The sequence below is a fragment of the Agelaius tricolor genome, unplaced genomic scaffold (assembly GCF_023055355.1).
Source record: "Agelaius tricolor isolate 1412-34295 unplaced genomic scaffold, bAgeTri1.0.p SCAF_1, whole genome shotgun sequence".
Taxonomy (NCBI): Eukaryota; Metazoa; Chordata; class Aves; order Passeriformes; family Icteridae; genus Agelaius; species Agelaius tricolor.
In genome coordinates, this window is record NW_027269261.1 from 33,506,754 (window position 1) to 33,521,084 (window position 14,331).

The following is a 14,331-nucleotide window of genomic DNA, read 5'->3' on the forward strand; positions in this document are numbered from 1 at the left end:
TGGCAGCACAGCTGCTGCTGTGACACTCCACAGCCAACAGCACGCTCCCTCTCTGTTCCCCATCAGGCTGCCATTGAATGTTTCCTTTGCACCTTTTCTCTAAGTGTCTTCTCAGAGAAGACCACTGCTGGATAGAAGGCCCCAGCACAGGCAGAGCTTTCAGTTTGCTGTAAAGTAGCTGTTCTCATACAACAGCAGGCAACTCTGCCTTTCCCCCAGCTCCTACCTTGGACTGTTGAGGTGTCCTTGTAGCAGAAGCCGCAGCAAACAGTGCAGCAGTTCATACCTGCAGATGTGTCTGCATGCCTGAGGGCTTCTGGGCTGTCTCCCAGGATATGCTGCACAAACTAATGCATCTCCTGACCTTAGATTCTGAAGTCCCCTCCATTTGCAAACCTTAGTATCAGATATGTAAACAAGAGATAACATAAGCATGATCTTTTCACAAAAATCATGTAAATTCCAATATGCATGTGCCCATTTAAAACCAGAAAACAGGCTGTGAAGACTGGTTGTCCATCAGTACTTTGTCAGAACTCCCAATAAGTGCAAAGGTCTGACCTTTTCCTCCAGACAATTTCCTTTTTATAATAGCAGGAAGACCCAACCAAGCAGTGAATTTCTGTGAGGATTACTGCACTTCTTGGGTGGCTGATAGGACCTGGCCTCTGGCAGCAAGCCATGCTATGTACTCCAGAAATGCAGTGCATTTCAGAGGTTATTGCCTGCACATTACTGCCGGGCAAGTGAACGCTCCAAACACTGGAACAAATTCAAACGTCTTGAAAGGAGATATCTTCCTCAGCCCTGGCATTCGTGTGCCATGGCTGTAAATTACGCCCAGAGTGTTCATTTTCTTTTTAAATGTGTTCTCATCTTGTAATAATTAATGGTGTCAGGTTACTGGTGTGAAAAAAGCCTGACTTTACAACAACGATGGATTAATGAAGTAACAGTCATGGCTGGAGTAGCAGCAATAAATTGTTAGAGGAGTGACACACCTGAAGCAATACTTTCAAAGGCCTTAAATTATTTAAGTTTCAATGTCTCTCATAAATATTGGCTTTTGTTAATATTTGTTTCTGTGTTAAAAATGGAAGTAAACAGGTCTGGCAAGAACAAGTCTCTTGCTGTTGAGCATGGGGAAATAGTGTGCCTGTGCTTTCCAAGACATCCTTGTCTTCCCCAGGGATGACAATGTTCATCTGTAGGTTTCTGGGCTTCTCTGTTTGGGGATGTGACATTCAAACCCCACAGACTCAGAAAGGTCTAGAAGCCATAGCACTGAGCTCACATGTCCAAATATATGTTTTTCAATTGTTATGAAGTGAGAAACTCTTGAAGATGGTAAAATGGGGAAAAAGCAGAGTAAGCAATTTCCTATGATAAATTTTTTTATTTAATCCATTTTAGTATTTAATATTATAAGACATGAAATGGAAGAAGAAGACAGACAAAGCCCTGCAGATCTATTGGGAGGGAAGAAAATCCCATATAAAATATTGGGAAACTTATTTGATGTCAAAGAGCACTAGATCAGGCTTTTGGAAACCATACCAAAGGGCAAGGCAAAGCGAAAAAGTATATTCTCCTAATTTCTAATGTGTCTGACAAGAGATTCCTAATTGCCTGCTGATATCAATGGAATTAGATCACTTTGTAACTGATGAAGACTTTCATGATGCATTTCCCAATACTTACAATCAAATAATTAGGTATTGTTAGTTATTGTCAATAAGACCGATGGTTGATGACAAAAAAAATCCTCTGAAAATTACAGGAATTCTGCCAAACACCAACTCAATTCAGACCATACAGCAAAACTAATATTGAACCTTTTTGTAAAGCAAATAGGACCTAAAGAAAAGACACTAAAACCATTGAGAAGCTTCACAATTAAATAAAAAACATGATCTTTGTCCTCGAATACTTTGTTTTCCAGACTAGAGATTATCTTCACTGTATTCTCATCATGGCCTCACACTCTTCCTTTATCTCCATCAAGGCTTTCATCAGGCTGTGATCTGCCCCATGGGTCACCTTCATAATATTATAGGCCTTTAGGAAAGAACAGAAAGAAAGGGACATGTTACTCATTGTGCAGACCATGCAAAGGGGCTGGACCCTGGAGCAGGGTGGGATGCAAGAACTGGTCCTCAAGTAGCTGGCACCTGGGGGCTTGAGTGCATGGCATGGCTGAAATAGGAGTGAAGCATCCTAAAGTGCATGGTGATTTGTTCCTGACACAGAAGGAGGCATTGACACATTATTCCTGGGTGTTAAAACCCACAAATATGTTGCACAACTGGGTGTATGGAGTAGCAGAGAGAGATAATTTTCCACTGAGACATAAAGGCTGTTTCAAGATTGGTCAACTACAACACCCAAGGTTTTGATAAATTATTTAAAAGATGACTGTGATGTTCATGATGTTAGGAGCCTGAAAGTACTGTAAAACTAGAAATGGATTAATGTTTAACCCATGAAATAAAGTACCTTAACTTGAAGATGTTAAGGAGCAACTATACATAGCATCAAACAAATGAGTACATTAATAGTTTCACTGTCAGAAGGCATGCAGGGGAATGGGTCTGTGCTGCTTTTGCCAGGGACTGTTTTCTCTGTATGTTTGTCATCTTCTACTGCTGGGCTAATTTACACTTGCTGATATTGCCTGTAGTGTTGCTGATTTCCTGCCACACACATGTGTGAAATGCTCTTTGCCCAGCTCTTGTTTGGATCATCACTTTTCATATGGCATTTCTGCTTCTTCCTTCTATTAAATTCCTCCTGCAAGGAGGGAAGTCCTAGATGGAAGCTGATTCAGCACTTCTGAAGATAGAACAAGGGAGCCAGTAGTGTACTGACAAGAGAAAAGATCAGAGATTTTTCATCATCCTAAACCAAATAATTGCAAAAAACTAAATGTAGCCTATGTTTCAAAGGGTTCCTTGTCCAGTAGCTGACAAAATTCAGCTAAATTGGCTTTGAATTGCAGCATTTCTTCTTGGGGAAGAAATGTTGAGGAAGAGGCTTCATTTAAATTGGATAGACAAAAGTAAATATATATTTTTGTGGAAGGAATGAATGAATGAAAGCCTACTTCCAAATTATGGAGACTGGCAGGCATATGAAAATTCCAGCACAGTTTATTTTTGCGTCAAATTTGTTAATTCTTAAAAGAGGGAGGCAGCACAAGATTGAAAAAACAAGCTGAAATATCAGTCAAAACAAATCATAGTGAGCAAGGAGCTCTAAAAAGAGTCAAATATGTTTTAAGCTACCACAGTGCCCTACTACTAAATGGTAAAATTTACACAGTTAAAAAGAAGATTGAAAAGCGTTTTCACTGCTTTTAGAAATGGCAAGGAAATGTGAAACAAAATCATGAATATGAAATTTTGTAACATCCAGCTGCACCCAGACTAACTAAAAGGGGACAGGATCACCCTAGAGCAAAGTAGCTGGGTGAATTGGCCCTGGATCCTGACATATTGGTGCACAGTGCTGGCATGCCCTGTCCCAGAAAGCTGATGGATTTATTGTGAATGATGTATGCTAAGAGCCGTGCATCTGGATCCGAGTGACAGTCCTGGGGCAGCTGACCTGGATCTTCAGCCCCACTACAGGATAGAGATCAGGCTCATAGTGATGGACTTGGACCCTGACACCCTGAGATGCACAGCCAGAGATGTCTGTATAGATGTACCTCCATTAAAAACCAATAATCCTTAATATCAAACCTAATCTTGAGTTAATGCTACCATTGCTGCCTTTCTCCCACATCCAACATTTTCTTTCCACTTCTTTTCTTTCATAAGTATGGCAGACAAAAGCACTCAGTCTTTATTCTTTTGTTTCCTTGGAGGAAATAATTTTTATGCAATGTACCATCTCACACACTGCTGTACAAGTCAGAACCAGCTGCATCAAAGTTAGAACAGCAATGACTTGAATAAACCCTAAATCCAACTGGTATTATGCTATGTAACTGTTTTGGCAAAGGTCAGTGCAAAACTGGGGATAATTTCAGCTCCTGTGCAAGGAATTGTTTTACTGGACAGAAGCAGGAACATGTGGATGGGCTCTCTGCCCACTCCCCTGCTCTCAGTCCCACAGCTCACCAGCAGAGCTGAGGCTGAGCAGATTTGTGTGGTCTGTGTGGTCTGTGTTTCCCAGCTAAAAGAGCAAATCTAATTATGAAAAGCTACAATGGCAACACAGGCCACGGTGTCATCAGCTACACCCTGAAGAATATAAACCCCATTAGAGCAGAGGAAGGGCTGCTGCTCCCTGAGTGTAAAGGAGGAGCAGTGCAGGTGTTTGTGCCAGATTTGCAGGGGGATGGGACAGGATGCCCATGGCCATGGCTGTGGGGAAGCCTGGGCAGGTGCAGGATGGCACAGCTCTGTCACAGGGGAAAGCAGGAAGCAAGTGGCCATGTGCCAGAGTGGCAGGAAGTGTAGGCTAGTATTTCAGAGGGAATATCTGTGCTTTTTCATCTCTCTTGATTGAAGAGTACAGGTTGTTAAAGCAGGCAGAGGAATACCATCAATGACAGCTGGTAAACAACTCAGTGTTTGAAGCAAACACCTAGAGAAGGGATTTCTTCAGTGTTCCTGTGAGACCTGGGAAGGATTTTACCCCAGTTCCTGTGCTTTTTGCCTCCACAACAGGGGATTCTATAAGAAGGGAAATCGTACAGTACCTGTTGTAGATGTTCATGAGACAAGACAGCTGTACCCATCAGCTCATGGGGGACAAAAGTACTCCCATGACCATGCCAGGCACTTCAAATTGTTTTTCAGACTGGGCTCCAGTTCCTGTGTTTTGCTGACAAAAGCTTTCCAGATCTATAACTCAATCTGTCCTCTATTAGATCTTTCATATATATGTATATAAATTTAAGAAGAATATGTTGGTTGTAAAATACTACCTTCAGTTTTCATTCCAGAGGAGTATTGCCTCTCTGTAAAACTTCTCTTTCAAAATCTAGCAAATAAGATTCTGCAGGACCTAATATAAGTTTAGGGGGTGATTTCTTTCTAATGGCCAACTTAAAGCCCTCCACATTATTTAAGCCTTCTTCAGGGTTGCAGGGCAGAGAGCTAAAGCCATAGGGCCCAAAGAGCAAGGTGTTTAGGATAGTGATTCATTTTTTGTGGCTCAGAGAGCAGCAGTGAGGGCTGGGCTGCAGAGCCAAACCCTGATTTTAACAGAGCATGTATCTGCTGCAGAGGCTGTCAATCCCCAGCAGCTCTGAGGCTGTGCCTGATTAAACAGGATTTATATGTGAGGTGAATTCCACTCAGATCCCAATTCCTCTGCACCTTCCATATCCTTCTTCCTAATGCCAGAGTGAAATTAGTCTGACGAGGGTTCCAACAGGGTGCTGCTATTCAGTGTCAGAGTGTATTAAGAAGAGTAATGAAGCAGAGAAGGTAATCGAGTTTCTGCTCTGAGCATGTGGCATGCTCTGCTGACACATCTAATCACAAAGGGGCAAATTGTGTTCTCATATAACTCTAGGACATTATCTGACTAATATTAGGAATCACATCCTTTAGTCACAACAAACTGGGAATTATATCTTCCCCTAATTTGTTCCGGTGTAGAAAGCAAGGAAGTGAATCAGTTTCAGAGCTCATCTGAAGAAGTTACACGGAGAAACAGGATGACAAGAAGTTCTTCCTCCTCTCAGCTGTGCTCCCAGGGAGTGGGAGTTCAGCCTCTCCTTCTCCCACACTTGGGTGAAAAAGGGGAGGCTGAATAGGGAGTAGGCAAAGCCACGACAGGATTCTACACCTCGGTTGTAAAGCACTCACTGTGTCCTTGTGGAGCACCAATGGAGCCTCCATTAGAGGCTCACTGACACAGTGGACACAGAAGGACAAGCAGCACCTTAATGTCCCTTTGCAGAGAAAGAGGAGGTCACAGCCTAGAAAAGGTTTCTGTGTTAGGCATTGCTCAGTTTCCAAGGGATCATAGTGTAGCAATCTGGCTTGCAATGGGCAGCTTCTTCACCAAAACCATATAAATCCCCATTGCAATGTCCACCTTCACTGACCAGCAGCATTCATTTGTCTCTAGGGGTATTTGCTCCAGTTTAATCTAATGCAGTATCACATTAGAAATGCAATTAGAACAATGCATGTTGATATAATTGTAGCAGTGTCAATGAAAACAGAAGCTCCTCTGACTCGAGTCTCATTCCACTGCTAAAAGGGAAAGTCTGAATGTTTGGAAATGATAAATATTTTGGGGGAAAGAGCAGAGGGATTACCTGGCACATGACAGATATATGACATACTTCTGAATAATACATAAAATAGAATTGATTACTCTTCTGCCTGCTTTATAATGATCAGAATTGGCTATAATTCAAGTAAAATATTTCAAGTGAAGATTTAAGTTATACCAAGACTTAACAAGAGTGGCATCATACTAAATACTAATTTATTACTTCAACATATGAAAATTATTCAGCTTGCATCATTAATCACCTAAGAGATATGGGGGTTGAAGAAAAGGTAAGTACAAAATACTAACACCTAGAAAGTCATGACTGATGTTATCTTTTTAGGGGACCTGGGCAGGAGGGGAGCAGCACCCCTCCCTCGCCTCCAGTGAGACACCCATCCCCTTCTATCCCAAGCAGCTGCCACACAGCACTTCATATATCATGGACATGAATTGAAGGGAATGTAGAGCCAAATTCTTCACTTCTTTCCAACACTGGCACCAGAGCTGGTCCTGCTCCTGCCCAGCAGATACAGGCAAGCAGCTGGGCCAGGTGGCTTTTGGCAGCACCCAGCAAAGGCAACGGGGAGCTGTGTCAGGAACTGCAGGGGAGCCAAGAGCCAGGATGGGGAGCCACATGGAGCATGTAGTGTCTTCAGGGCAAGCTGATCACAGGACAATCAATAACATAAGAGAATGAGACCTTTTTGAGGGAAATTAGAGGCAGCACATCTTCCAGGGGGAGCAAAGCACCCCAGCAGTGATTGAGGGCTTGAGATGGGAGGCAAGATTCTACATCCTGAGGACATGTTGCACATGGAAAGGGATTATTTAATATACTTAAGATGATACTAACAGCAATATAACAGCAGGACAAATAAGAGCCTGAGGTACAAGGAAATGAATATAAAAGTCAGCTCAGGTACAAGAGGGATAGCTTAAAGCTGAAATGTAACTAACAAAGCACAGCTGCAAAACCAGATCAAAGATGATGAACAACAAGAAATATGAGGGATCAAGGGACATGCCTGTTGATTTCAGTGTGGCTCACAATTTAAAGACAAAGTTTTCCAGCCTGAAATCACAGAACCTGATAGGGAATAAGGAGGGTAGAAACTGCAGCTCTCCTCCTGTTCCTGTACTTTCAGTGTTCTCAGAATCACTTTGCTAGGGGAATAAGGAACATATGAAGCACTGAGATAATTTATCTCTTCAGAACTAATAGTAATTTTTCATCCAGGCACCTCTGAGCTATCAAACTGTAATTAGCTGTGACTGATGCTGGAGAATGTCAGTGCCTGAAATGCTGTGCTGAGCAACAGTGACCCATCACCACACCCAGCTGCAGCCTGGGGAAACACCACTGCTGGAAGAAGTGGTGAGGAGCATCCAAAGGCAAGATGGGGGAATCACACAGCAGTTTTGGGGGAAGCAAGGGAGGGGGATAGAGAAAAAATATTTCACCATACTGACCTGTTTCAAGGTTTCCAGTGCCTGAGGAACCATGCCTTGACTATACTGCAGTTTGCCCACTCGCATTAGCTGGACAGCCCTCAGTGGATGGAAACCAGGATAATACAGTCTGTAGAGGAAAAAGGAGGAAAATGTGTCACTGTCAGCTCTCACCTTCACAGTCACTGCCTCTGCAGAGAGCTATTAGGGTGGGACTGCAAAGTCATTGTGAATGTTAATAAGGTACTCAGAGAAAATTAGCTGCAATACTGAGAAGCATGAAATACTGAGGGGAATTAGCAAATTATTACTCTCCATCCCCAAGGAATGCCTTTAACATTATCCTGTTAAAAAGTGACGGGAGTGAGATTATTTAATTTGCTACTGTTGGATAATACAATAGCATTTACTGTAGTTAGTGTTGCAAACAGAGGTCCCTCACAATCCCAGGTCTCTGGAGAGGCATAATTTTAAGAGGAAGCTTCATCAGGGAATGCAGTGCTAGATTGTCCAAATGAAGGAGTGGGACTGCAGTGAAAGCAGGTATGTAACATCATGACCACTGCTTCTGAGGGTTTGTATGCCGCTCCCCGTTGCATAAAAAGAACTGTTTCTGCACATTCAAGGAAACATCTCAGACTTGGCTTGTTCATCTACACAAGGTATCTGCTACTATGAGGATACATTCCTGTTCTCAATTAATTTCAAAGAAACAGAGGTTCTGTTAAAAAAACCAGAATGATGCTCTCTTTTTTCTAGGAAGTAAATGGAGAGTGGTATCATCATTAATTGCTCTCAAGGTGCTCTTGAAATGTTCATGGTGGCTACTCTACAAATTCCACTGACCCTTGGCTCATCATACGTGGATTGTACCCCAGCCCTGTTGTGGATGAGCAGATCATTATATCTTGAAAAAGCAACCTGGGGGCTGCAGAAAGCCATGGATGCAACTTGCCATAGGAAACATGAGGTGAAGGGACACCTCATGTTGGAAGTTAAGTTACTTACAAAAGACGTTATATATTTTTTTACTAATGATACTAGAATCATAGAATAGTTATATATTTATATTATATATATAATATAATTATATATATTATAAATATTAGATTATTAATTATATATATTTATTAGTTATATATTTTTTTACTAATGATACTAGAATCATAGAATAGTTAGGGTTGGAAGAGACCTCTGGAGATCATCCAGTCCAACCCTCCTGTCAAGGCAGGGTCACCTAGAGCAGGTTACAAAGGAAGTCATCCAGGTAGGTTTTGAATGCCTTCAGATGGAGAATCCATGACTTCCCTGGGTGGCCTGTTCCAGTGCTCTGCCAGCTTCAATGGAAAGAAGTTCTTCCTCATGTTTTAGTTTATGGCCATTGCTCCTCATCCTGTCACTGGGCACCACCGAAAAGAGTCTGGCACCATCCTCTTGGCACCCTCCTTTGAGAAGTTTAAATGCATTAATGAGATCCTCTCTGAGTCTTCTCCAGACTGAACAGGCCCAGCTCCTGCAATCTCTCCTCACAGGAGATGCTCCAGACCCCACATTGTCTTTGTGGCCTATATTGGACCCTTTCCAGTAGCTCCTTGTCTTTCTTGCGTTGAGCCCAGAACTGGACACAGCGTTCCAGAGGTGGCCTCACCAGGGCTGAATCATCTCCCTCAGCCTGCTGGCCACACTCTTCCTGATGGTCCCCCAGGACCATTGGCCCTCCTGGCCACAAGGGCACTGCTGGCTCATGGACAACTTGTCATCCACAGGAACCCCAGGGCCTTCTCCACAGAGCTCTCTCCAGTAGGTCAGTCCCCAGTCTGTGCTGGCACTTGGGGTTCCTCCCCACATGCAGGAGGATTTGCCCTTGCTGTGCCCTGTAATGCTGCTCTCTGCCCAATTCTCCAGCCCATCAAGGTCCCACTGAATGGCAGCAGAGCCTTCAGGTGATCCATGACACTCCCCCAGTTCAGTGTCATCAGCAAACTGCCTGAGAGGACCTCTATGCCACTGATAAACAAGCTGGATAAGAATGGGCCCAGTACTGATCCCTGGGGAATGCCAGTGACTGTAGACTATGCAAATGAAAGAATAAAAGCCTTAAGCACAGCTCACCAGAGACAAACATCCTACTTGATCAAAGAGCATTTTTTTTCCTCAAGTACACCAGCAGTTGTGCTTGAGCAGTGTCTAAAAATACAGAATGAGTCACAACTTCAGGAAGAATTGCCAATAAGCTTTCCAAAATCTACTTTTTGAAGAAAATATTTTTTTGGGTTTATGCCAAATCTATGATCATCAGAGTTAAGGGTAACTATTAATGAATGATACCACTGCAGTCAGGAAGACACTTAAATTTGCAAGAATATGATTAAATGCATGCTAAGACATTAAGTGATGTAAATTGGTACAATGTACAGAAATCTTCTGATAAGACTGCATGTAAATTAATAAGTTATCTTTCTCTGTTATATTTCCCTAATAAAAATGCAAACACAATTAAATACAAGTAATTGTTTAAATGGCAGCATATCTGGCTGTCCTTATAAATCTCTAATTAGGATGTGTAAACATAATGAAAAATGTTTTCATACCCAAATTCCCCTATTCCACTGATCCCACGCAGTTTCAGTGAAGACATACAGAAATACATGGAAAGCATGCCTGGCAGGATCTCAGCAGCAACGGCTTTTGATCTGCCAAAGCCTCTCATGAAACAGCAGAAGCCAATTCCTCAATAAGAATAATCCATCCTGAATTGCCACAAGCACCTCCTGCTCAGCCCCCTTGTGGGTTGCAGTTAAAAAGGCTGAAAAGCCAGCAGACAAGAGAGAAGAAAAATGATAGCACTTATCTCAGTCTACTGACCACTCAGGAACTTCAAGGGTCTGGTTATAAAAACACTTGGAAATTATCAGTAGGTTTGTTTCTGGTTATTATATCAACATGGTGCTATCTGATACTAGTGAAATAGGGAGAAAATACAGATTATATTTTGGTGTGAATTAATGAAGAGTAATGGAAATTCCAGCACTAACGTGGACACAAATGGAAATAATGAGCATATGAACACCTTCATAAAACTGAAAAGAAAATGTCTATATGATTGCATCCTTCTGCTCTCCTCTGTGACTGCTGCAAAGGAAGGAGTGAGAATGTCATTTCCTCTCTGTGCCACCAGAAGGCCAGGATGTATGGGGAAGGATCATGGCCACAGGAGAAGGTGCCAGGGAGACAAAGATTTTTGCATGAGATGATAACCCATCTCTGTAGGCCCCATTAGACTGTTTCTGCTGTGTCCTGACAGCTCTGATTCTTCTGCCACTGTTCTTTCACAGCTGCTTCACATCTCTGTTGTTCCACACCTTTATCTTTCATCCTATCAACCATCTTTTTAATCTTCCTCTCCTCACCCTTCTGAATAACCAGCTCCATTCTGATACCACCACAAGGAAGAAACGTGGGTCCTGCCTCACCTGCAGCCAAATGACGGGTGGCAGCTCAAGCAGGAAACTCCAGGCTGTGCTTTAGCTCATCAGTGCCTGCTAAACTTCACACAACACAATATGGGTCCATCAGAATTCAGAATATGCCCCTCCATGCAAGGGTGTTTCTTTCTACAGATCATGCATTCACCTGCAGTCACTAAAGGTCTAGGATTGTGGTATGTGCAATACCAGGCAAAACAGGCAGCAATTCAGCAATGTCAGGTACTCAGCCCAAACTACCAGCCATAAAATAAAGCAAGTGAAAACTTAAGATGAGGACAGAGAAGGAATAAAATGTGTGAAATGAGGAGCCCTGTGCTCATAAATATTTACAAAGCTGTTTTACTGAGCTGATTTATGCTCTCATCTTATGCATGTACATAGTTCCATTTTGCAAGTCTTAAAACCGGCATTTGGAACAACTGTTTATTTTCATATTCTGGAATAAATCTATTAAACTACTGGAACACTGTTTATGGAAGGACATCCATTGAGTGAGTTTACTAGAGAAATCCAGGCAGCTTGCAGCTCTTCTGGGAGATGTGCAAGTGGGGAAGATGCTGTTGGCTTCTTCAAGACATTCCCAGGATTCAGTATTATGAAACACTGGCATGACAGAAAGAACTAAGCCATTTCAGGCACTTGTGGGCCAATTTATTATCCCCATGCATTGCTCTGAACAAAAGCAAGTGGATAGATTTAAGAATAAGGAAGATATTTACCAGCCAAGGAACTGATACCTAAAGACTGTCAACAAGAGACGAAGATAACTATAGAGAAATACATGCTGTAAAACATGTTATAGCTTGGGAAGAGTAGGATTTCAATCTGAAAAGGATTTTATGAGATTTATGAGGGCCTGAGGGACAAGAAGGGAGACAGTAACATACTGAAAGCCATAGTAAGCATAGTTCTGTGGAGTGATGCTTCCTTGCCCTTGGCACTGGTCAATGCCCAGTAGATCATTTGCAAAGAGAGATTAAACAAAATACAACAAACAAGTAAAGCTGCACTGTAAACAAGACAGCTGGAGGAGGCTGAGAAGGAGCTGTACATTTTGTATCACATCCTCTGCTTTTATGAGGCAGCACAGCATTGTTCCCATCTATGCCCAACAGCATCCATGCTGTTCCTCCAGCCTGCCCTCCTGCCTGTCAGCTGGTCCCCCAGTATGGTGTCACCTGCAAACCCCACAGAAGTGTTTTCTGTTGCCTCCTCCAGGTCATTGAAAATGGTGTTAAACAGGACAAGCCCCAGGACAGACCCCATGGTACCTCCACTGTTACTGGCATCAAACAGGGCATAGACAGCCCAACAACCATGGCACCCAGTGCACCCCCAGGCAGGATTGTACCTGCCTAGCTCTCTGCTCATCTGGGCCATAACACCCCAACCTGCATGCTGGCTCCCTGACCATCTCAGCCTAGCAAAGACAGCAGTGAGCACACTGGTCAGCTCTCAGTGCCTGTTCTGCAGGCAGCCATCCTGTCTGATGGAATTGCAGGGGGCACACGCTCTCAGGTAATCCCTGGCTCAACCTTTATCCTGGGGTGTGCCTGGCACACTTCATAAAGAAGGCACCACCCAGCTAACTATTCAGAACTATTTCAAATGAAAGCTATTTCCCAGTATTCAGGTAGCTTGCACCAGTGCTTCACTGTTCCAAGCAGCAGCAGTTCCTGCATTTCATTCCCAAAATACAAGGATACCAATTTTCACTCAGCAAAGTAATGGCCTATATGATGCAAAACAGTAGCTGTTTCTAAGGAAATCCACTGCTCCTCTTGGTAATTCAGCCTCAAGGTTTGCCTTGATTAACCTCCAGAGCAGTCACTATTCATATACTTTATAAAGAAAAGTATTTTTTTTCTTCATTCTATGTATTAGCTCTGAATCTCTTGTGTTTCATGTAAGGAACAGTGTAAAAGCCACAACCCTTGACAAAATTTAGCCAATTCCTTCTATTTCTTAATAATGTAGTTCCATTAATTCCACTCAACTGATCTCAAATTACAAGGTAAGCAGTCAGAGCTTTTGTGCTCCCTTGTGAATTAAAGCCTAGTATTAAAAAAAAGAGAGACTATGCAAAATCACTGCCTTTTCTGATGACTCATATTTTAAAATAGATATCTATCATTCCTTGCAGATCAGTCTGTGGGGCTAACATTTATAGTGCTGTCTTCTGCCTGATGTAATTAGTAGCAGGAGGATTTATAAAACCTGAAATAAAGGTTTGAAATGGAAATGTTATGATGTCTCTTTACTAAGATGACATGTAAAAGGTGAGGCTATACATAACTGTAAACTGGTTTTCAGAACCTTTCAGTGCAAGTAAATATGACAGCACAAAAGACATAAAGGAGTTTAAGGAGCCCCAACAACAGAAAAGGGATAAAGAGGCTCCAGGGCTTCAGCAATGGTGGTAAGAAAAATATAAAGAGGAGAGTATCAGCCTCACAACAGAAATGTACACCACAAATACAGCACTCAGTAAGTTCAACCTTCTCTTCTTTCTCTGACTTGTTCTTGATTTCTGAACTCCTTATTATTTGAATGCCTTCATTAAAGCTGCTCACTGAACTGAAGCCAAGAAATTGGTTTTATGTTGTCCAGTTACTTGCTTTCTGCTTTAGTCAGTGATGTGAAACTGGTCAACTAATTCACATATTATTTCTGTTCTTTGGCTGGGGTGCTGAATGGGTTCTACACACAAGAACTATAGTAATAATTTTAGGAAAAAATGAGGGAAAGATGTTTATTTCTGCTAAAAAGTACAAAATAGTCAAAGAAACCACATGCATCAGAAACACAAGACAGGTAAACTAACTACACTCATTTAGGAGTTTACATATCTTCAAGTCAAAGGTGCTGTTCAGTCTGATCTGCATGGAATTTCACTTAGCAATTCCTGCTCCAGACTCAGCAATTTGAGGCTAAAGTAGTGCTTAAGAAGAAATGCTCTATTAATAGAAAGTAATCTTAACGCAGCTATATATATAATGTGGTCAATTTTTTATTTTTTAATGAGCACAAGCCCTGTGCAAGAGTTTTGCCTGGAACAAACAAGGCTGCAGGGGTATTTTTGGAGAAAATGGGAATGTGTCATTGATGCTGGACTAGGTGACTGTTTTGAATGCTGAGTATTGAAAACAGT

At 42.2% G+C, this 14,331-nt stretch overlaps 1 protein-coding gene across 5 annotated transcripts in view; it reads right to left on the bottom strand.

The window, feature by feature from the left end:
- Positions 1–1,376: 1,376 nt before the first annotated feature.
- Positions 1,377–14,331, bottom strand: part of SMYD3 (SET and MYND domain containing 3) — a 381,469-nt gene continuing 368,514 nt past the window's right edge. For all 5 annotated transcript variants that reach the window (XM_071429172.1, XM_071429190.1, XM_071429182.1 and 2 more), the window contains 2 exons: positions 7,714–7,822; positions 1,377–2,058 (listed from right to left, as the gene is read on the bottom strand). In XM_071429172.1, coding sequence (XP_071285273.1) covers positions 1,957–2,058; positions 7,714–7,822 — 211 coding nt within the window. In that variant the 3' untranslated portion in view covers positions 1,377–1,956. The remainder of the gene's footprint in view (positions 2,059–7,713; positions 7,823–14,331) is intronic.